This window comes from Elaeis guineensis, chromosome 8 (assembly GCF_000442705.2).
Source record: "Elaeis guineensis isolate ETL-2024a chromosome 8, EG11, whole genome shotgun sequence".
Classification (NCBI taxonomy): Eukaryota; Viridiplantae; Streptophyta; class Magnoliopsida; order Arecales; family Arecaceae; genus Elaeis; species Elaeis guineensis.
The window spans coordinates 15,178,877-15,201,261 of NC_026000.2; the positions used below are offsets into that span (position 1 = coordinate 15,178,877).

At 37.4% G+C, this 22,385-nt stretch overlaps 2 protein-coding genes across 8 annotated transcripts; one reads left to right on the top strand and one right to left on the bottom strand.

Annotated features, from left to right (window-relative positions):
- The first annotated feature begins 6,496 nt into the window (after positions 1–6,496).
- Positions 6,497–16,850, top strand: LOC105050237 (uncharacterized). 7 transcript variants are annotated; one of them, XM_073261672.1, is made up of 11 exons: positions 6,498–6,748; positions 7,430–7,590; positions 9,061–9,143; positions 9,553–9,810; positions 9,887–10,725; positions 10,808–11,105; positions 13,037–13,246; positions 13,366–13,539; positions 14,655–14,855; positions 14,934–15,047; positions 16,137–16,850. In XM_073261672.1, exons 5-11 carry the CDS (start codon positions 9,923–9,925, stop codon positions 16,461–16,463), a joined length of 2,127 nt encoding a protein of 708 aa, XP_073117773.1. In that variant the 5' UTR covers positions 6,498–6,748; positions 7,430–7,590; positions 9,061–9,143; positions 9,553–9,810; positions 9,887–9,922; the 3' UTR covers positions 16,464–16,850. The 7 variants fall into 7 exon arrangements, with proteins under 7 accessions (XP_073117774.1, XP_073117775.1, XP_073117773.1 ...); XM_073261670.1 differs by having other exon boundaries at positions 9,604–9,810; XM_073261669.1 differs by lacking the exon at positions 7,430–7,590.
- An 855-nt stretch (positions 16,851–17,705) lies between these two features.
- Positions 17,706–21,997, bottom strand: LOC105050239 (large ribosomal subunit protein eL31). Its single transcript, XM_010930185.3, has 2 exons — positions 21,827–21,997; positions 17,706–18,200 (listed from the first exon to the last, which is right to left on the bottom strand). The coding sequence occupies exons 1-2, from the start codon at positions 21,910–21,912 to the stop codon at positions 17,921–17,923; spliced, it is 366 nt and encodes a 121-aa protein (XP_010928487.1). The 5' UTR covers positions 21,913–21,997; the 3' UTR covers positions 17,706–17,920.
- Between the last annotated feature and the right edge of the window lie 388 nt (positions 21,998–22,385).

The window sequence follows — 22,385 nt, forward strand, 5'->3', positions numbered from 1 at the left end:
TGCTTCATGATGCAGTAACCGGTTGATTCGAGCCATTCTGATGGTGTGAGACTTGTCATCCCGAACTTTGCTGCCTTCCGAAAAAAGTATGACTTTTATACATCATCATCATATTGCTGTTAGTTGTTTTGGTTTACCGTTGGGACGTTTCTTCACGACTTGCCTTGTAGACTGCTTGACAAATCTAAAATTTTACGCCAACCACCACTGGATGGCTAGATAATCAAAAAAGCAGAGTCTGGAATCAGCCAACAAGCTTGAGAGTAACCTTATTGTTGGTCAATTCTTTTCTGTTTCTGTTTTCATTTTCCATAGTTGTTTCTTTTTGTTGCATTTCATGGCATTTGAGCAACCCTGCTCTAAATTTTTTCTGTTTCCTTACCTTTGACGGGAGTATTTGCGATGGGGCCTTTTCCTATGTGGTTGGTGCCATCTTTTGCATTTCTTTTGATCAAATCTGTCCTCTGTTAGAGTGGGCTTTGGTAAGAAACGTTGGGCTGAAGCATTTGTTGGCTGTTGTAACTAATGACCCAAGCCAGACTGATAGATCGTCATACCATTCACACTAAGCGCAGGAATCAGATCACTCAACACCGGGAAAAAAACCATCAACTCTCACCTCATTCACACACCATGTGCAACAGAGATCTTCTATGAACTAAGACTCCAATTATATGCTCCTAGAAAGAATTTTTCTCCATTGGTTGGTAAATTAGAAGCGGAAGTAGTAGGTAAATTTGGTCTACCAAATAAAGAGGGGCATTTGTTTCTCGCAAAGCTTCTTTGTTACTCTCGGGATCATCCAGATCTGGCCTGCAGGTAGATTTTCCTGTGTCTGCTTTTATTGATGTTCCCATAATACGTGATCATTTTGGTGGGGTCTGTTTGATAAATCTTAGTTTTTATTTAATCCTAAAACTATTACTTTCATTGTAACTTAAGATCTATAAATATAACTGGGCTTAATGGATGCCTTGACTTTCTCTTGACATATACTTTAAACAGAAGGACACGAAGGGAGGTGCATCCATCAGGAATAAAAACTTCATCTATCAACAGGATTTATGGTGACCCTTCATGGTTCGTTACTCACTGCCTTTCTTTTTACAAGAGCCTTCTAGCTTGACGTAAGGCCACCCCTAAAACCTCATTCATATAGCTACCTATCTTGACCTACTCAAGTAGTAGGAATATAATTCCCTCTAGGCCTAACATTAACACAACCATCTCTACCATGACCGCACCCAAAAAATAAAAATGAAGAAAATAAAAAATTAAATAAAATCCAAATTATGAAAAGCACCTCACAGAAATCAAACCTGCAATAAAAGTACCTATAAACCTGCACTAATAGGATTCCACATCAATATTGGTTTTTTCTAATAAATCCTTTTGGTGAATTGGAAGAGTATAATTAAATTACTAGCTAGGGAACCAAGTCCACACACAATGGCTTATTATGACTGGACTAAAAAGGATGGTCCAATGCTTGAAATTCCTGCCATTTTAGGATCTGGACAGCCTTGATCAACTTAGTCTGAGAGACTGTTCCAAAATTCTAACCTTTACCTTCAGATCTTAATGAGAGCAATCTTTCTATTGCGCCATAGCCCACACTAATAGCAGAACCCGTGGGGTACCATCACCGCCCTTGGTCCATCGGTCTAAAGCTTAGCCAACCGAAAGAGGTGGAAAGGGCTGGCAAGCGCCGACGTGGATCAGAAGGGGACAACCGTTCCATTCAATTATAGACTCAATCTCCTCCCAATTATATAACTAGGGACCATTAAAGAGGATCGTGCCGGTATAATATCGATTTTATCGGGCCCTCGTCTCCTTCCCTAGAAGACATCCAGATCTTCTAATTGGCCTTATCGATGGAAGGAGTCCGTCCTGGAGCGACCGACTCGTGTGGTATTCAACTAATTTTAGATGAAATGCTGGGGCAAATATCAGCATCCAAGTTCCGAGGGTGACGTCAAAAGAGCGGTAGATTCTACGTTCCGTGATGTCTGCATCGTAAGCAGGTGTAATCTAAGATGACGGCGCGAGGTAGACATGAGTACGATATTGCCCCTCAAATGTATAGGAAAGTACGTTCAAGGCCCTCCTGGTCCGAAGAATGGTTCTGCCTCTGAAGAAAAATTACAATCCTAAGATTCATTCGGTTGGATGATGGAAAATATAGTCAACAGAAAAAAGAAAAAAAAAAAAAATCTTGAGGTTTTCAAAGAAAAAATAGATTTTTTTTTATGGGAATAATATTTCAAAATTTTGTAAGAAAGAAAAATTCTATATGGAAAAGTCACTTCCCATAAATTAGAAATTTGGATAATATTTTTTTCAAAAATACTCTTGGACTTTTGATAAGATTTTATTTCAAAAGATATAACAAGTATTTTATCTAATTTCTTCAAAAAAATTAGATGTCAACTGAATATAAACCATTCTAGAATATATTACTTTTTAATGTTTGAGCAAACATGAAAGAAATATTTTCTTATCAATTTTTTAGAAAAAATATTCCAACAAAAAAGATACTTTTCCAAGCAAACGAATTCCTAACGTCTGAAAGTATGATGTATGAAGTGGCACAATTTTGAAATGCTCCAAGCCTAGAATGAGTATGGCTTCTAAGTGGTGGTACCTGGCCAACTCTACACTCATTTTGTAATTTTTACCATACCAAGTAGTCATTTTACGTGGATCAAAGAGTTAATCTTTTTGGTGGGACTCTTGGAGCTTGGGCCTTGTTGGATGCCATCCAAAGCCATCCAACATTGGCCAATTGAACTGTTCATTTCTCAAAACAGTTGCACCGTAAGCAATCTGGACATTAGCTTGCCATAGGCTCATCGCAGGTTTTTTGGGCATCCCGAAACAATGGAAATCTCATCAGCTGCATAATTGAACTTTAAATTATCATCAAAACCAGAAAATATTCTATGCGAGTTTTGGATATTGGAGCCTAGTAAATAGAAGAGTATTTTTTTTTTTTTCCTCTCTGTTTGCTAATCAAATATGGGAAGGACATTGCTAATGGTAGAAATTTTGCTAGGAAATCCGTGAATGCACTTCCCGTCCTCTCGAGATCATTTGGTACTACAACATACGCTTGACACCACCATTAATTGTAATTTAATTCATCTAATTGCCACCTTGACACCTCCTTCTATTTTTAATAAGCACTTCTTTAAAAAAAAAAATTCAGTTCTCGGTATCTGCAATAGGTATTACTTGGAACATAGCAGTCAAAAATTTGAGTATACTTTAGTAGAAAAGAGAGAGAGAGAGGGCTGATGAACGGAAAAAAAGAAAAAAAAAAAAAAATCTTCGATTAGATGGACGGTCACCGTCACCATCCATACTCTTCTTTGAGCAGTTCAGTGCTTTCTAAGAATACCAGAACTATTGCGTATTGTTTGTTCCAATAAACGGACGGGGAATTGCCCTCCTACCAACCACAAATGCCACCAACCCTGGTGGGTCAATGTATAGTTTCAGCTATATCCCCCCTGCCACCCAACCCTGTAAGAAATCTGAGGTCACAAAGCAAGCAATAAACAGGCAAGTGATTTATAAGAGCAGTATGGTTGGTGGATCAAATGGCCAGCCTATCCACTCTTAACATGATCAAGTCCAAAAAGTTAGAAGCCTTTGTTACCCATTGAAATGATTCCACTTATAAGGGTGAAGTAGATGAATTGCTTTGAAGCTGTAACGGCGTCCAAAGTGGGACACAGCTTGGCACATAATTAAGGTCAAGGAAGAGTTAAAGCCACCCAAGTAGCATGATTGGTCTCAAAGTTAGGCAAGAAAGTGGGAATCTCGTGCACGTATTGTCATAAATTAATCAAAGATCAAATGAAACCATTATTAATTTGTTGCAACAATTAAGATGTGATCACCTACCCATTAAAAAAGGGAGATGTGATCAAACTCCCGTTAAAGATTTAACTGTTCTTTGATTTGGTATGCTTGCAATGCATATCAACTTCCCAATTTTCATGTCATTTCGTTATGTATTTTTCTAATCTCAACTGATCTTACTCGACGAAGTAATGCCAAGGGGCACCACTTGATAACCTCGTCAATTCCCTGTGCTCACACGGAACTGGAGGCATGGTAGTATTTATGGGATATTGGTGCGATCCATGAGCCAATGATTGAAACTTGATATACCTCGTAAGAATTATGTTATCATCTGGAATAAATACCGATTGGGCAAAGTACGATAACTTTTTTTTTTTAAAAAAATCTTGTCGTTACACTTTTTTTTATCAAAGATAGGATGTGATTTTATTTTATCCTTCTATATGAACCTTAAACTCATGTTGAAATAATTGCAAACACCTTCAAAAATGAGAAACAACTTGATTTTGACACTGCAATTGATTTTGATGTTTCATATTTGTGTCACATTTTCATTTGTGCATAGGATGATACTTGAAAGATACCGTACCATAAAGTTTGTATGATAAGATTTTTGGAATGAAAATGGCCCTTCCTCGTATATTTTGGCATTTTTTGTATTTTGCTATAAACATGAATAGTATAAAAGCACAACTCAACCACACTATGTCGATGACCAATGTGCATTGGATGCTGCTTGTTGGATAGATGAGGCATTAAATTTAGTTTTCGATCCTCTTGTAATTATATTATCATTTGGTTATTGCCCCTTAGTCTTTTGTGACCTGGTGTTTTGGAAGATAAAACCAAACATATTAGGCAATCATCAAATTCTAGCAATAAACATGATCAGACACACTATTATAAAGCTAGAGAAGAAAAGATAGAGATGTGGACCTTGCTATATACCCTTAGATGGAGACATGCTTCTATCAAGTTGCAGTGCCTCAACTGTCCATTGGAGGAAATGGAGCATTCAAGTATCATTAACTTGAATGCTAGAAACAATATCTAATATGTGACATTTACTTCACTATGATTATATAAATTACATTAGACTTTTGCACTGCATAGAAGTGTGGAGTGAGATCAAATAACCCTTGTGAATTATAAATTTTATGTGCAGATATATACAACAACAATACCCTAGATCATCCATTGATTCATTATTTTATCGATGAATCTAATATAATAATCAAGGATTGGTGTGACTTGTAGGAGTATATGAAACCAATTGAGCTAATCAGTAATTTTGGAAGAAGTACCAGCGAATTGTGACTTTGAGTAGGAAAAAATAAAGTATTTTGACATGGCACTTATCATCCATAACTAATTTGATCTAATATGGCTGAAAATAGATTGAATACGAATCAAATATCAGCATATTCATATCCATATCTGTTTATATTAAGCGAGTATGGATGTGAATACAGATATTTAATCGAAAGCTATATTCATTTAAAATAATTATGAATATATAATAAATAGTGAAAGTATGGATATAAATTAAACGCTTAAATTTTGTGACTATAAAATAAAAAATATTAACGAGAAGTTAAATAATATGTTAATATGAATATTTATTTTTTTTAAAAATTAATGGTACTATATAAAAATAAATTGAGTTATGCATATAATTGGATATTCAAAAAAGAATCAGATAGTTATTAATCTATAACCATATCTATTTTCAAATATAAATTGATATTATTGGGATATTTAAATTTATCCTGGATAGATTCAGGTACCAAAGAGTGACAACGGGATAAATTTTAACCCGGCAATTTGGGTTCACCTACATCAATTGACAGCATTACAGCATGGCGACCGCTCACCGAAAATATTCTTCCAGAAATATTACAATCTGAGGGTTTTCCCGCAGTGGAATACCGACTACTGTTCCACCATAAACGTCCACCTCGGGTGGTTGGCACAATTTTTTTTTTGTTCTGATAGTGCGGACGCGTTGAAAGCTTTCCAACCGTACGATGTGAAGTTCCCGAACCAGCGAATGAGTGGAGTAGATTTACACCGCTCATCAAGAGAAAATAAGTTACACGTGGCCTCGTATGCGGTCCCGGCGGTTATCATGGACCCGCGTTCCCGCCCACGACCACCACGATTCACGAACCTGAAAGCAGCGAGGCCGTGGCATTCTCGTCATTTCATCGAATATCCGAGGGCCTTTTGTCTAAAGACCATTCCGTAATTAAAAGCTACCGGCAACTACCGGTCGCTTTCCGTGCACCGACATTACCCCGGCGCTCACCTGCCGCCGGTTCTCGCAACCAACGGGAGCCACCGTCCGGTTCCATTAAAAAAAAAAAAAAAAAAAAAAAGAACCAGAAAAAAATAAAATAAAAAAAGATAGTACTTTAATAATATATATTTGTATGCAAACCTAAGAGTAGGACAGTAACTCTTTATAAACTCGATTTCCGTCGCCAGATGAAAGAAAGATGGTAATTCGAGAATTATTTAATGATTTAAGTAATTTATTTTAATTTTTTAATTCCTTGATGCGCACGACTTCCTCGCGGTAACCGGACCTGCCTCCCTTTAAACAACTCCCGCACTCCCACTCACTCTCTGTTGTGTATGCACTCGTTTCTCTAAGCTTCGGAAGGACGCAGAACGCGCGCGCGAGAGAGAGCTGGGGGGTTCGGATCTCAACCCTGCGATAAAATCTGGTGCAACAGAAATGTGCGAAGTCCGCGGGGCAGTTCCCTCTGCGGCATTTTTGATTTAAATGTCGGGGGCGGAGGCTTTCTTCCGAAGCTTCGGCGGTGGAGGAAGCTAAGAAGGGAGGAAACGAGGACGGAAAAAGCTCTGTTCGGTGCGTAACTCTTGGAGACCTCTCTCTCTCTCCATCTCTTTTACCCAAGCTTTCTGATTGTCTCTGCCTTCACCTTTTCTTGATTTTTAGAAGAATCCTCTTTTTTTTTCTTTCTTTGTTTTTTATCTATTTAAATTCTTGGAGATCTTCCTGTTGGAAGATCTGGATAGCTCGATCATGGCGCTTCCGAGGAGCATTTTGGGAAATCTTGTGCCATTCGATTTCTCTTATGTTCGCATTTGGTTGAGGAGTTGAGTTTGCTGAAGTGGAGGCTAGAAAGGTTTGATTTCGAATTGGATTTGATCTGTCTTTTGCTAGTTTTGATGCATCTTAGCTCGCTTCTTGTTTCTCTATGGGTATTTGAGTAGATTTAAGTGGTCTATGGATTTGCATCCGTTTTTTGAATGGCATGTGGAGAAATCGGATCGTTTCTTGAGTTTGAGAGCCTGAATTTTTTTTTTTTTCATTCATGCGGATCCATAATCTGGCGCTTTAATTTCCTGGATCACATTTCATTTTCTGTTTATTTTGACAGTTTGGACTTTGATTTCTTTGGTTCTAATGCAACTGGATAGAACTGGTCCTGAGGCTTTTTTACTCCCTTGTTCACCTCGTTATGATAGCCGATGCTTCTGTTTGGAAGATTGCTTTGGTCTGTATGTGACCTAGATTTGGCTTCAGGTTGGAAGCCAAGGCCCCAGGGGAACTTCTATTTATTATCTGTGGCAAGTCCAGAGTCACGACTGTTGGTTATTTTGAGTTACTAAAGTGGGACTTCGATCGGGGAAACTATGTTTCTTGATATTGTCGACGCTATGAGGATGAAACGGATTACCTATTCGGTGAGATTATTTTGATTCTGCATTTTTGGACACACGTATTATAGATTTATGTTGAGGAATAATAGTCCCACGTTAGATTGGTTAAGGACTCTTGTGGTGCTTATATGCTCTTGGGCCCATGCATCAAATTGCTTGGATCTTAACATGATATTAGATCCTATTGACCCTTCTTACCTACCGAAACCTCCACACTCCCACTTACTAATCCATGTGTCACCTGTTCGGTCCCTCCGGCTCTACACATGAGCGGGGGTGTTGAAGAATAATAGTTTCACATCGTATAGGTTAGGGACTTTCATCTTGCTTATGTACTCTTGCGCCCATTCATTTAATTGCCCGTTAAGATCTGAACTAGCTAAAAATTTAAGTCTGATGGTTGCGAGTATTCCAGAACTGCAATAGAATACATTCTTGCTTTGAGTCTGCATAATTAAAGTTTTGGTTACCTTGCTTTACGACTTCTAGTTATTGTTTGTTCTTTTCGAAATGTTTCAGTGGACTAACTGTTATTATTCCCTATTCCTTATTAAGTGTTGTTCAAGTGTTGGATCAAATCAATTGCCTTATCCTAATTCAAGTTTTATCACCTCCTGACCTTATGCTTTGCTGTTTGGGTATTGCAAGAAACTAGGTTAAATCGGCTCCCTTAGGATGATACTTCGAACACTAGTTTCAGAAGAAGTGAACATGAAATAAGCTGTAGATCTCATCAGTCTGGATCAACTCCTTCGTCCATAGGGCGTTAAATTGTTCAGAGTACTATATAATTACATAGAGTTTCAATAATATTCTGCCTATTCTAGTTAACTGTGGTTTTGTCATACATGGTTGAGAGTAGTTAAAAAAGTCTGACTAGAGGATTTGTTTGCCCAACCTAATACATATTACAAAAGAATGAGGATCAGCGGAAAGGGGCAACTATATATATTCATTAGATTGTAGTACAGATAGAAATACTTGATGTTAGTCATAGTTCTCCATATGCCTTTTTTTTTGTGGGGGGGGGGGGGGTGTAACATTGAGTTGAAACATTGCCTGACGTACTATCTGGTCCAGAAGTATGTTCTAGTACAGTGGATTTGGTCTGCATAAACAATGTGATGTCTATATTTATCAACGATCTGGTAGAATCTTGCTCATCACTTTAAGCTTCGTTCTAAAGTTTTTCTTTATATATTAGAATGCCAAACTGGGATCATGCGGTTGCTTTAAATAAATGATTGTTTTCTATTTCTATTATATTTTGCCCTCCCATTCTTTAGCTTTCTGGGAAATCAAAGAGTGACATTTGCATGGTACTTTATGCTCACCTACTTTTTTGACAAATTATTTCTACTGATTTTCACAATTAATTACTGTTAACTGAATTTTTGATTCTGTCAATGATTTTATGTTGATAGATGCATTATTTTTTGGCAGCTGTTATTCAGCCAATAATTTTGGGTGAACCAACCCTTTTGTCATTTTCAGGGTGCAGAATCAAAGTTTATGAACCATTCTGCATTTGTGAAGTGCCTTATAGATTTGATATGATATACAAGAAGGAAAAGCAGGTAAGCACAAATGAATGCTCAGAGATTAATTAGGTCCTTGAAGAAATTTCCGGATTTTATGTTTCACCTATATAAGATTTGCTTAGTTTTGCTCGTTTATAGGTTTTCATCCTGGGTTTTTGGGAACTTACTTCTAAATTTTACATGGAATATTGAGGTATCTAAACTGCTTGTTTTATTAACTGGTGGTTGATTAATATAAACATCTAGGTGAGTTGAAGTCTAAAATCCTTCACATAGCCACTTAGGGCTCATGTTCTTTTGTTCCAAGGTTATGCACAACTATATTTTGCAAGTTCATCTTTTTTGAAGTTTCAGTGCTTATATTGTTTTATTCTTGCAACTTAATGAACCATATCATGTAATTTCATCGTTAGCAATTATTACTATTACTACTTCTCATTTGCAGTATTTCAGATTCCACTGGGAATGCTCAAGGATCACCCAATGTTCATTTCAGGTGTAGAGGATCTTCTTGAAGGGCATGAAAGGCAACTCATAGCCTTTATTAGGCATTCTACTGTTCCTTTGATTACAGTTGAGTTTGACAGGTGAAAAGCTTAAGAAGGCTCCTGACATTCAGTTAATAAGGAGACAATAATTTGTAGTTCACATTGATAATTTAGGCTTAAAGCCCCAGACACAAGGTCATATTTCAAGTACTGCAGTAAGTACTTTAAATACTGGTTCTGTTTTTAACTATCTAAAGATATGGTTAGAGATCATGCTGTTGACATGCACAGGTCTGAAGAGTTCTAATTGATCCAAGCTCCCGTGAAATGGGTGCCAAAGAAAATAGAGTGGAAAGAGATTACCGTTCGAGTGATGTCGAAAAAGAAGTCAGACAGGGAAAGGAAGGAGAATCAGATTATGAGCCTGCAAGAGATTCTCTTTCATCTCAAGGGGAGGCTCAGAGTAATGAAGATAACAAGGTAAAAAGAGTTTCAAGGGTTCCCAAAAAACTTGTGAAAAAAGAATCAGCGGAAAATCGTCCTCATGCATCAAGAGTTGGTACTAATCGTCCAGAATCCAAAAATCTGCAATTTAAAATGTCAAATAATAGTCAAAGGAAACCTCAAAAACCAAATGAAGCCGCTTCAACACCTAAAATTGTCAATAATAAGAAACCAGTGAACATGAAGATCCCTTTCAGACCTTCATCAGAGTTATCTGAAGAAACTAATGGTAAGACCACTGAAGAGGTTAAAGAGATAGATATCTTGGATGAGGCTCCAAATTGTGATCAGAGTGTTGAAACAGATGAAGAAACAGTTGATGCAGAAGAAAATAATCCAGATGATGACAGAGCCAGTACATATCAAAAAATTAGTGAGATGGAACAAAGAATTGAGAAACTCGAGGAGGAGCTCAGAGAAGTAGCTGCTCTTGAGATTTCTCTCTACTCCGTGGTACCGGAACATGGAAGTTCGGCTCATAAAGTCCACACACCTGCCCGGCGTCTTTCAAGGCTATATATTCATGCTTGCAAGCACTGGTCTCAGGACAAGAGGGCCACTGTTGCAAAAAACACAGTGTCAGGCCTTGCATTGATTGCCAAATCATGTGGTAATGATGTTCCAAGGTAAGTAAGCTATTACTTTTTAGCTAAAGATATTAATATATTTCCTTGTTTCTAGACTAACGATCATTTGGTTTTATTTAAGGTTGACTTTCTGGTTATCAAACACAGTTGTATTGAGAGAGATAATATCTCAAACATTTGGCAATATGTCCCTCTTAAATCCAACCATGAGATCTTTTGAGTCAAATGGTGGTGCAAAGAAAACTGAAGGGAAATTGACCCCACTAAAATGGAGGAACAATGCTGGAAACAGACTGGCAAAAGTTTTTGGTTTTATGCAGCAGATAGATGACTGGCAAGAGACAAGTACACTTACAGCTGCACTGGAAAAGATCGAATCTTGGATCTTTGCCCGAATTGTGGAATCAGTATGGTGGCAGGTAAACTTGCAAATCATATATAATTTGTTTTGGGACATTATCATATTTCTTGGAGCATTTGCTCAGCATGATTTGTGTACTATGTGAATTATACAGAGAAGATATAGGTAAGTAGTAGTCAACTTATGTGAGGCAAGTGATTCTCTAGCACATGGAACTAAAAAGGGATGATCAATTAATATTAAATGATATGCTAGATCTGTAAGAGAAAATTTTTATTCTCAAAGACTTTGTTAACCAGAGCAATTTTCTCATACAATTCCATCCAGAAAAACCATCCCATGGTCTTTTTCCATTTTTAAGGTTGCAATTTCCTGTTCAAATAAATAACAAAAATATATGGTGATTACATGCTATTGTTATGAGATGTAGCACCAGAGAAACTCATTTGCCACACTTATGAGAACATATCCAACAGAATCGTTTCTCTTCTGGAAGATCAGCACCTGTAAACATGCCTATGGCAAGCATTACAAAATCATGAAATGTGTGTTAGGTAGAGTAAAGAGCAAGGTTACTGGATTTGCATTGAGTGGAGCCTTGGAATCATTATAACGATATTATTCTGTTTAGATTTATGTATTTTGTAACTGTTTTTAATTGGCATGTAACTAGCATCTTGGAATTTTAATAGACTCGAGCATACTTGATTTTATGTACTGATGGCTGACAGCCTGGTCTTCTGATTGCAAGGTGTAAGTATGGAACTTACTGTAGTTTAGTGGGTTATTTATGTGGTGCATGAATTCTTAGGACATTAGAGTGAGATATATGGGACTGGAGTTTTGATGTAAGGTAGTTTTTGTAGAAATATGTCATGAACTAGGGTTGAAAGAAAAGTTCATGAGTTGTGGTTGACACTAGACTTCTTGATGTTAGTTAATGTGACATGCCACTTGTTGTAAGAGCGGTAGATGGAACTCATATTAAATTAATGAGGAAGGAGATATCATTAGGGTTTGTTTATTGGAAATTATGCATCAGTAGAATATCATGGGTATGGAAGGATTCTTTGGATAATTGAAAGGTGGTTTATGAAGTGTTAGATAGGGTGTCCGTGGAGGCTGTCAGGCAGGAAGATAATTCTGAAAAGCTGTGGGTTGTCGGAACTTCTTCCTTGAGGCAATATAAACGTGGAAAGAAATTTGCTTCATGCAACCCTCCCAAAGTTGCTTCAGTTATTGATCATGTATGATATAAGATTCAAAGCTTCAATATTCTTTTGGCCAGCCTGACATGGGAGTTTATCTACCTTGATTCAAACTCAAAAGAAGAAGAATCTCCCTAACTAGTTAAGTCCTCTTCAGGAAATTTAACTATGATGTACATGTCTAATTTTCAAGCATTTTGCAAAATCTGTGTAGGATATTCAACACAATTTGGTAATGTTGGATTCTGTTAAAGGCCTTGATGCTCGTTTCTGCTTTTCATCCTGTCTTCAAAAACTTTAGTAGCATGAAACATCTAGTCTTTGGAGAAGTGGAATGTGAAGGAAAAAAATATCAATGCCCAGCCTTAGCATAAGATACATAGGTTGGTGGTCATCTTGCTGTTTTCTTTTATTAACAAACATTGAGCACACATCACGTGCATCAATGGACATGAATGGCTATCTCGGTGTAGCTTTCCATTTTTATTAGCAGCATTTGTAATTGTTTTTTTTTGCATTGAAGCTTACATAATTTTTGATGGCATTGCAGTATTTTGCGATTGTCTTTTTAATTATGCTACAAATGAACAACCTGATGAAGTTGTTATATGATTTCAAACATTCGTATAGAAAATTACCAAAAGCAATTTTGATATTGTTGCTTGTGCAAGATTTCTTTTTTTTTTTGAACATTATTTGAAATTTCCTGCCCATTTGGATTGAGGTCTGAGACTTTCTTTCCACTTTACCTGAGCTAAAATCTTTTGTTATCCTGTTCCAGACATTGACTCCACACATGCAATCTCCAGTTGAAGAGATGTACACAGCTAAAGGATATGGAAGATTGTTGGGTCCCGCTCTGGGTGATCAACAGCAAGGCAGTTTTTCTAGTAACTTGTGGAAGAGTGCTTTTCATGATGCTTTTACCAGACTCTGTCCGGTTCGTGCTGGGGGGCATGAGTGTGGCTGTTTACCTGTACTGGCAAGAATGGTAGGAACTGACCAACTGCAGGAACCTTTGCTTCTTCTTCACTTCATCGCTTACGTTTGGTATATTATATGTTCAATTGATTTGGAAGGTTATTATGGGTTCTTTCATTTTTTGATTAGGTGATCGAACAATGTGTATCCAGATTAGATGTTGCCATGTTTAATGCCATTCTGCGTGAATCAGCCAATGAAATACCAACAGATCCTGTATCAGACCCAATTGTTGATCCAAAAGTTCTGCCAATTCCAGCTGGGGATTTGAGCTTTGGATCTGGTGCACAACTCAAAAATTCTGTATGCATCTTAATCAGATTCCTCACATGCATTCATGCAACTGCTTTTTTATCAAGTAGGAACATGCTTGTGTGATGCTATTGCTTAGAAACAGAATATTAGATATGACATGAAAATAAGGAACAAATATTCATGATGCATTTTCTTAGTTCAAAAACCCAGCAGTGGTGAGAACTTTTTTCTTGATATAAATCAGAAGTTAATTTGACATTCTTGTAGCAGGCCTTAGAGCCATGTCCCTACGCATTGAGTCCTTGGAGCCATGTCCCTATGCATTGAGTCCACTGGTCCTAAAAATATGACTCCAAATTGATCTGTAGAAATTTAGCTAAGTGAGCCAGATGGCTGAGCTGCTTGCTTTTTGGAATATATAGGTGACCTAGCCCCAGCTTCTCTGGTATCATTCTTTAACTTCTTAAAAGGAAAATCCTCAAAGGAATTAATCCAGTGCACAGTACCTGCTGATTAGACTCTTCCCAGCATTTCTTATGCTTTTTAAATTTGCGACTTCCAATCCTCTTCATATGGACACTAGTTTCTTATGGAATTGTCTTTGACTGTGATGTGGTGCCAACAATGGTTTTCCGGTGTCCGGCTCTCCATACATTCTTGATCCATCTGAGTTTGATTTTATGAGGTCCCTGACCATGAAATGAGATATCCATGTAACCCATCTCATGATGTCCTTCGACTCAAATAACTTCCATGGCTTTTTAATATTTCCTCTGAATTCTTGCATTACAGGCACAAAATTTGTTTGGGACTCACTGAATTGACTAGTTTCCAAACAAACCACTATAGCAACCATGCTTCTACCTGTTCTGCTATTTCTCATTTCAGTTAGAATTTTTTCCCATGAAATATCATATATGGATTCTAACCATGATTCTTTAAACCCTCCCATATTCTTCTTGGCAAGTTTATGTTTTTATTTTTGGTGTTGAATAAGCTTGCTTAGACACCACTTTAGTTTTTTGATCCCTTTTTAAACAAGTCAACCATTGGGTGTACAAATGTCTTCATATGTATCTCAGGACAGTAAATTCGATGATATCCATTTGCTGTTGTCATGGACAGTTTAAAGATGTATAACTAGCTGAAATGCTCCTCTGCAGATTGGGAATTGGTCCAGATGGTTGACAGGTCTTTTTGGTATATATGCCGATGATTCCATCAAATATGGTCAGCTTGCAGATGAGGATGGTGACAGAAGGGAAGGGGCTCCTGAATCAAAATCTTTTTGCCTACTTAATGAGTTGAGTGACCTTTTAATGCTCCCTAAGGACATGCTTCTTGAAAGGAGCATCAGAAAAGAGGTTAGCTTTTTGACATATAAGAATTTCAAAGTTTTCACTTTTCCAATATCCTCTTCTAATTTCTGTTGTTCGTTAAAGTTCTGTCCTTCAATTGGTCTGCCCTTAATTACACGGATACTCTGCAACTTCACACCTGATGAATTCTGTCCAGATCCAGTCCCAGGTATTCTCCTGGAGGAACTGAATTCTGAGGTATGGTTCCTGGGCAATCAATGTCCTCTCCTGCTAATGCCTAGCTTTTATCGTATCACTGTGATGCAGTTATGATTTTATGTTATTAACTTTCTATCTCATTACTTAACATCAATTCTTCTTGTGTTTTGTCAAGTACACTCATTATGAAAAAAAAAACACCAAGGAAATGCATATTGGAACTTAGATCTTGCGGGAAACCTGCTTGCTGAAGACAAACAATTGTAATAAACCTCTCCAGTTTCTGGTCCATCATATATGGTCAACTTCTATATCTGAAACCTTGTATGGTGATAACTTCTTCTGCAGTACCTGTGGAAAGAAAAATATCAGTTGATTCCTCAAATCTGATGTTGCAAAGATGTTTATCTTCATCCTTCCGAACCATGTCTCATCTCGTTTGCAATGACCATAGCTCTAAATATGAGGAAGCATAACATATCTCAGAAGCATTTGACCTATTTCACCCACTTTCCATGATGATTTTTTTGTACCCTGTATTGTTCTGGCAGATAACTTAGTTTGCATAGAATTACTGAGAGCTTTTGATTCTTTTAAGCGGCCAGGCACCATATTTGCCTGTCACTGCTGACTGCTTGAAGAAATCAGAGAAATTCATGCTTCTTCTTGGGCTTGCTTAACTCAAACACAAAAAGTTCTTGGACTTGATCTAGTACTCATTCTTGTGTTTCCTTTTCTGTTTACTGAATCAAATCTTCTATTTCCAATCTACTCTCTTGAATCCATGGGGACTCTTTCCAAAGCCTCATCATATGTATCTGATTGACTCGGTTTTAGTTACTTCACCTCACTTTCTGCCTGTGCCTTATTAGACAAAAGGCATGCATAAGAGGAGGTAATTTCACAGTAGTTTATCAACCATCCTGTGTCTTATCAAGTAGCTTCTTCATCTCCACTAAGAAATATCTAGCCAAATTGATTAGTGAAAACAGCAAACTCATCACCATGATGGCAACATACTTGTTACCTTTGAGGGGGTCTACACTGCATGTCACTGCTAAACTTTCGACCTAAGTGGGAGGCGTTCTTTAGTTTAAATGCTTTATGACCACCATTTGTCTCTTGCAGAGCTTGTTGGAACGTCAGTTATCTGACGAGGACCTGATCAGCAGCTTCCCATGTACAGCTGCTCCTGTTGTCTATTCACCCCCTTCACCAGCTGATGCTGCAGAGGTGGGTGATGCTGGTGGGAAAGCCAAGTTGGATCAGAGGGCATCAATGGTCCAGGGATACACCAGCGATGAGGATCTGGATGATTTAGATTCCCCCCTCACATCCATCATGGACAAAACTCCTCCCGTGTCCCCAATTCTCAGAGATGTAAACCAGAAAGAAAGTAAACATGCCAATGCAAGGTACAAGCTTCTCAGAGAGGTGTGGTCTGTGTGCATGTGATTATAGGCCTTCTTTATGCATCTCCGTTTTTGTAAAGAAGGCATTAGCAACAACAAAGAGGAGAATTGAGATATCAAAAGGCAATATATCAATGGCATCAAAGTATTGAATAAGGATGATCTTAATCTCTCAATCTGTTAAGGTGGCAAACCATAAGACAGATGATACTCGGTTAGATATCTTGTATATCCTTAGCATTTAAATTTTGTCAAATTCCGGTTTGTTCTTGTAGGCAAGAACTACGCATACGGATAACAGTCGGATTGTTTGTTGAACATGCTTGTATTTTGTATAGCCCATTATACAAGCTTTATTTCTTTGTTTTTGGTTGGGAGTGCGAAATAAATTCCTTTTTTTTTCTGGTAAGGAAATAAATTCTATTTTACCTGTGTAAAGACTGCTGAAATCAAAGCAGACCAACTCTAGAACGCAATGAATTCTGCATCCTTTCATTAAATAGTTCAGATTAGTAGTTATACCTGTACCTTCACACTCTTCACTTTATCATTCTATAATTGCTGCTTGATGTAATTGCTACCTATTGTCAAAGCAGTGCCCCCTTAATGCTAAAGGGGGTTTTGTTTTTGGGATCCACCTCAATCGGTTGTTCCTTCCCTCCTTGAACAAGATATATGGTCTCTTGCATCCCCAGTCACACGTTTAATTTAATGCTGGCAATTTCAGTTAGACTGGACTCAAGACTGGTCTCAAGCTTCAGCAGAAAAGTCTGGACCAGCACCCCTGCGGTGCTTGTGATTCCATACCATTCCGAAACAAGATGTCCGAAATCAATTCAGTCTCATTTAAAGTTAAACAAGGGGCTATGACTCACCTATTTCTTTGCAAAAATGCTGCACGGATTGACACCGGGATCATGTTTGTCTGGCAATAATATCGCCAATTCTTCAGAAGTTTCCATTTTCTAGCAAAAGCCTTCAGCAAGTGGATTTTGGATTTAAAAGGGATTGTGAGGCCAAGGTTCTCCTGATCACCATACGGTCCATAGAAACACATTAAATCAGAAGGATCAGCTGGCATCCACCAATCTGAATTGGACGCTTCAGCACCACCAAACAAAGAATGATGGGCGTCTGCTGCTTTGGCCCAATTCTCAATCTTGATCTAGTAGACTAATTGAGTTGATTAAAATGAAATTTTGTACACTGTATACTATGGATCAAAATCATGAAAGGCAAGAAGTCCAAACATGCAATTTTAAGTAAATAATTGAATAATGCAGACTCACCGCAACAAGCAATTGTGAACAACTTACTATTCAGAACTGGTAAACAGTTCATGGTTTAATAAAATGAGACTGAGCAAGATAATTCTTAAATATTTCTTAAAGTCAGCAAACGAGATTCTCACTGTTCAACACTCAAATTGCATCTAAAACTCCCTGCAAATCTGAAACAACTCTTAGTAACCTGCAAAGGAAGCATACACTTGCCAATGATTCAGTCTGCTTCCTCGACAATCTTAGTTCCTAATCCTTTAAGCCCCTCTGGGGGGACCTCGGCAACAGTAACCAAAGAGTAGAGCTCCTCCTTTGCATCCTCCTCCTCGTTCCTTTTGCGGGCAATCCTCACACGAACCCGTCTTGGCACACCTCGGATCCCTCTGCTCCAGATATGCTTGTTAAGCTTCACATCAACCCTCACATCTGTCGTGCCCATTGCCTTCTGTGCGAACTTTCTGATCTCCTTAATGGCCTTTGGAGCCATCTTCTTGAAAGTGCTGCTCACAAATTACAAAGCAGGCAGATGTAGGTCATCCTTGTGGAATGATAACAAATGCAGGTACAACAATAAACAACTTAAAATGTCATGTGATGATCTGGTCATGCAGTTGACCACAGGAAAGATTATTAACCAAATTCAGACTTAACCGCTCAGATAAATAGTTGAACCATAAGAGGAAAAAAGGTGTCCTAAAAAATACAGAACATATCCAAAATTTATTGCAATAGATTCAAAAATGGATCACATATTCAATAAGCCTTAATTCGCTAATTTGCTGCCCACCCTGAGGCAAAACAGTAAAATAGATGTGCAGGATCAAACATACACCTTAGGTTTTGCCATGGCTAAGATGGTCAATACACTTCAATGAAGTGACAACCGGAATACTTGCTTGGCTCAACACATAAGCAGTTTTAAACAAATCAAAGCTCTTACTAAACAAAAATGACACCAAGCAACCTTCTAACCTTCTAAGGGGGCGTTTGGTAGCATCTAATCATGACATGATTATACGTAATTTTACAACAGGTAATCAGATTACACTGTTTGTTTCGTCACTTTCACATGTAATACAACATTATCTCAAAAAGAAGTAATCTGTTTACCTAGGGAAAGATAGTTATGTGATTACATGTAATCTTGTAATCCTACAATCTTGCAACAAGATAACTTCAAGACCAAAACACCCCCATCAAAATAAATTAAAATCTATATTAAATAAATTATGGATAGTCCCAGTTGGTGAAAATCAAAAGAAAACATAATGGATGGTTCCGACTGATGATGTCACGAAAAATAGTTGGTCTCAAAATTAAGTTGTCCCTCTAGAAAATAGACAATGATCAATAAGCAAGGATGGAGGTACTTTAAAAAAATTAGCTTATATTCTATGTAATCTAAATTGTATACCAAACACTGCAATATAAGATTCTTTGTTATTTTACAACAACATTACTGCACATATCAAATACTGCAATGTAGGATTCTCTGTTATTTTACTAGGTAATCACATTCCCTCTGCAATCACATTACCATAGCAACATTACCTATGTAATGCACCAAATGCCTCCTAAAAAAGATTTTCATGTAACTCTAAAGCCAAATGGTATTAGAGGTACACAAGAATATAGGACATATTATAAGGTTTTGCAAAAGCATCTAAAACTGACACTCATGATTTTCTGGTATGAAACACTCCAAATCCAGGACCAATTTCAAAAGGTTCATTAAAAACTAACTTGAGTGGTATAATGAGGCATACTGCCCCATGTACCACATGAATCCCAACCAAGCACAGGTATTTGGCAGCTGTGACTGGGAGATTAGGCTTCTCTGGTTCATGTCTGAACTGGAGAGGATCCAAAGCCAAACTTAAAATTGATTCAAGCTAGTCAAAACCTTGTCTTGCTTGCATCTCATGAAAAATCACAAAACCAAAAATCTTTAGTTAAGATATATTTTAAAATTTTAACAAATAGCATATAATGATTTCAAAAAGAGCAAGTAACTATTTTCTAACTTGTTCTTGTAAATATTTACTTTATGCATATTAGAATATTAAAACTTAGGTTATCGTAGCAAATATTTTCAAAATACTGATGCAGCTTTTCTTGAGTACTAGTAAATCTCCTTCCTATTCAAGTTTGTTAACATACTCAAGAAATGTAATGATGTAAGACTGAGAAATTAGAAAGTGTTCTGCATTCAACAAAAAAATAAACATATAACAATATTTAATCTAGATTATGCGGCCATTAGACAGGCTCATATGCATCATTCTTAACCATTAGAAGAGTAGAGATTGAAATTTCAAGAGTATGAAAAAGCATTCAACATTCAGCATCATGCCTTCCAAAATATTTATTAATGTCGTGAACAAAGAAATGCCAACCAGTCCACATGACAGTATAGAGTTGGCATGAAGGTAACCAACAAGTTACTCATCTCTTGATCCATAGAATCCAATTAACTATAATCAGAAATAATACCAAGCATATGATGTGACCCACACTTCTAAGTTTCAGTATGAGTAACCAGAGTTAGTTCTTATATTTGCTTCATGATTTAACAATCACAGGTGGGAAATGCGAAAAAGACACTACATGCATACCTATGACCCAAAATACTATCAGTACAAATACGTAACGAACTACAAATGTACCTAACTATATGAGCATCCAACCAACGATGAGTTATTAAATCCCAATTACTCAAAATTGAGTGTCTTGGCCATCGTAAAGAAGTGTGAATCTGCCACCTCAATTTCAAACTACAAACACAAGAAATTCATTCTGTAGTGCAAAGATAGAGACATAAAACAATAACCAAGGGGTAACCAAGGACAAAATTTGTTGAGCTAATACTCTAACAAAAATGCAACCATATGCTACCATAAATTACTAGAGTTCAGCACATGTGATGTGTGTGACAGGTTGCAATCAAGTAGCATGGATGATTGTAACCTTTCAAACTCGATTTATTATTTATCTGAAGCGATAAATCCACATACAATTTTGAAAACTATGCTTCCCTTGCATCTTTTAACAACTAAGTTGGTAAACTGATAAAAGATGGGAATGATGTGTTCTACATGCTAAAGAAAGCAAACAAAAAACTACGAAGGTATAAGACTCTGCATGCATGTCATTGTGCATGGTTTTTCAATGCAGCTTACAATGAGTTAAGCTTACAATTATAAGGCCCACGAAACACACTTTTTGTCACATATAGCCCTCTAGTAAACATCGTTTCTTAGACAACATTTTATTGACAAATAGAAACCAAGAAGGCATATCACACAAAAGAAGAATTCATTTGACAAACTGTGGACAAGGATGGCGCATCATTGCCATTCTTACAGCAGTATCGATGTTTGACTAAATGGATGTACACCGTCATCACAGTATCTAAGGTAAGCGTGTGTTCAGGTGTCCGCATGCACCACCCTGGACGCTGCAATGGAGGTTTTGTCCATTTATTCAAGCATCAGCGGCCCAAAAATTAAAATAGGACATAATTGAACTATCAAATAAAATCTTTATTCTTCCTTACAAAAACTGCATCGGTTAACCATGGATCGCATCAATTCATCTCCTCTTATAGATTCATCATGTGCTGGCATGAAGATGAAATCCAAAGAAAATCTCCATTCCTTTATGGTTAAAATTTTAAAAGGTCCTCCATCCGTATAATCTCAAGTATAATCAGTCTCATATGCTTCCCGTTCCCTTTTCATCCTCACAAATCTTTCCAGATCCCTTTCTAAAGTGACATCACGAGCGATGATAAACAAATACAATGCGTTCAGTTTTAATCCCAGAAAGGACTCACAATGCATTCGTAGTCATTAGATTTAGCTAAACAGAAATAAGAATCACCTATGAGCATGAGATGGTGCTAACCTTATTATCAAATGATGAAATAACACGAACAGAGAGTAGATCACGAAGATATGATAGATGAGGAAAATCCAATACGGATCGAAAAAGAAAGAAAAATCGAGAGAAATCAAGGAAAACAGATCACGAACTACGAAAAACAATCAACACATCACCGATTTAAATGTTTCCCAATGGAATAAAAGAAAAACAAGATTGGGTAAGGACGGGAGAAGGGAAATACCATCCATGTAGGCGTTTGTGGAGGTTGATGGTGTACTCCCTCGTGACCACCTCCTCCTTCCGGCCCTTGCTCGCCTTCTCCACCATTGTCGTCGCGGCCGCCCTCTAAAACCCCAAGCTGAGAGACCTGCGGCTGAAGAAGAAACCCTAAATCGCGACAGCGGAGGTGATATATTCCGGTACTTCCATAAAAATAGGCCTGCCTTTAGAGTAAATGACGAAATCGCCCTCACGTGCCTGACTTCCCCTATAGCACGTGAGATAACAAGGAGGACACATTTTGACCCTCTTCGACTACGAAATTACAGACATGGCTATGAAAGCGAGGACACATCTTGCCCCCTGACTAACGCTTACCGACGATTGGATCAGAGCATTGTGAACGCCACAATAAAAATTTGCACCAGTTACGAGTGATAATCAATTGAGAGGGTATTTGGTTTGTAGTTGAAATAAAAATGAGAATGAAAATCAAAATAATTTAAAATTAAAATCAAAATAATTAAATTTTTTGAAGTATTTGATTCATGATCGGAATCAAAATCGAAATCAGAATCAAA

Coding starts and splice junctions, on each gene's coding strand:
- LOC105050237 (XM_073261672.1), top strand. CDS start 9,923: ATGGGTGCCAAAGAAAATAGAGTGGAAAGAGATTACCGTTCGAGTGAT. Junction 11,106..13,036: donor TGGAATCAGTATGGTGGCAG/GTAAACTTGCAA, acceptor ATCCTGTTCCAG/ACATTGACTCCACACATGCA. Junction 14,856..14,933: donor AAAGGAGCATCAGAAAAGAG/GTTAGCTTTTTG, acceptor TGTTCGTTAAAG/TTCTGTCCTTCAATTGGTCT.
- LOC105050239 (XM_010930185.3), bottom strand. CDS start 21,912: ATGGTGGAGAAGGCGAGCAAGGGCCGGAAGGAGGAGGTGGTCACGAGG. Junction 18,201..21,826: donor CACAAACGCCTACATGGATG/GTATTTCCCTTC, acceptor ATTTGTGAGCAG/CACTTTCAAGAAGATGGCTC.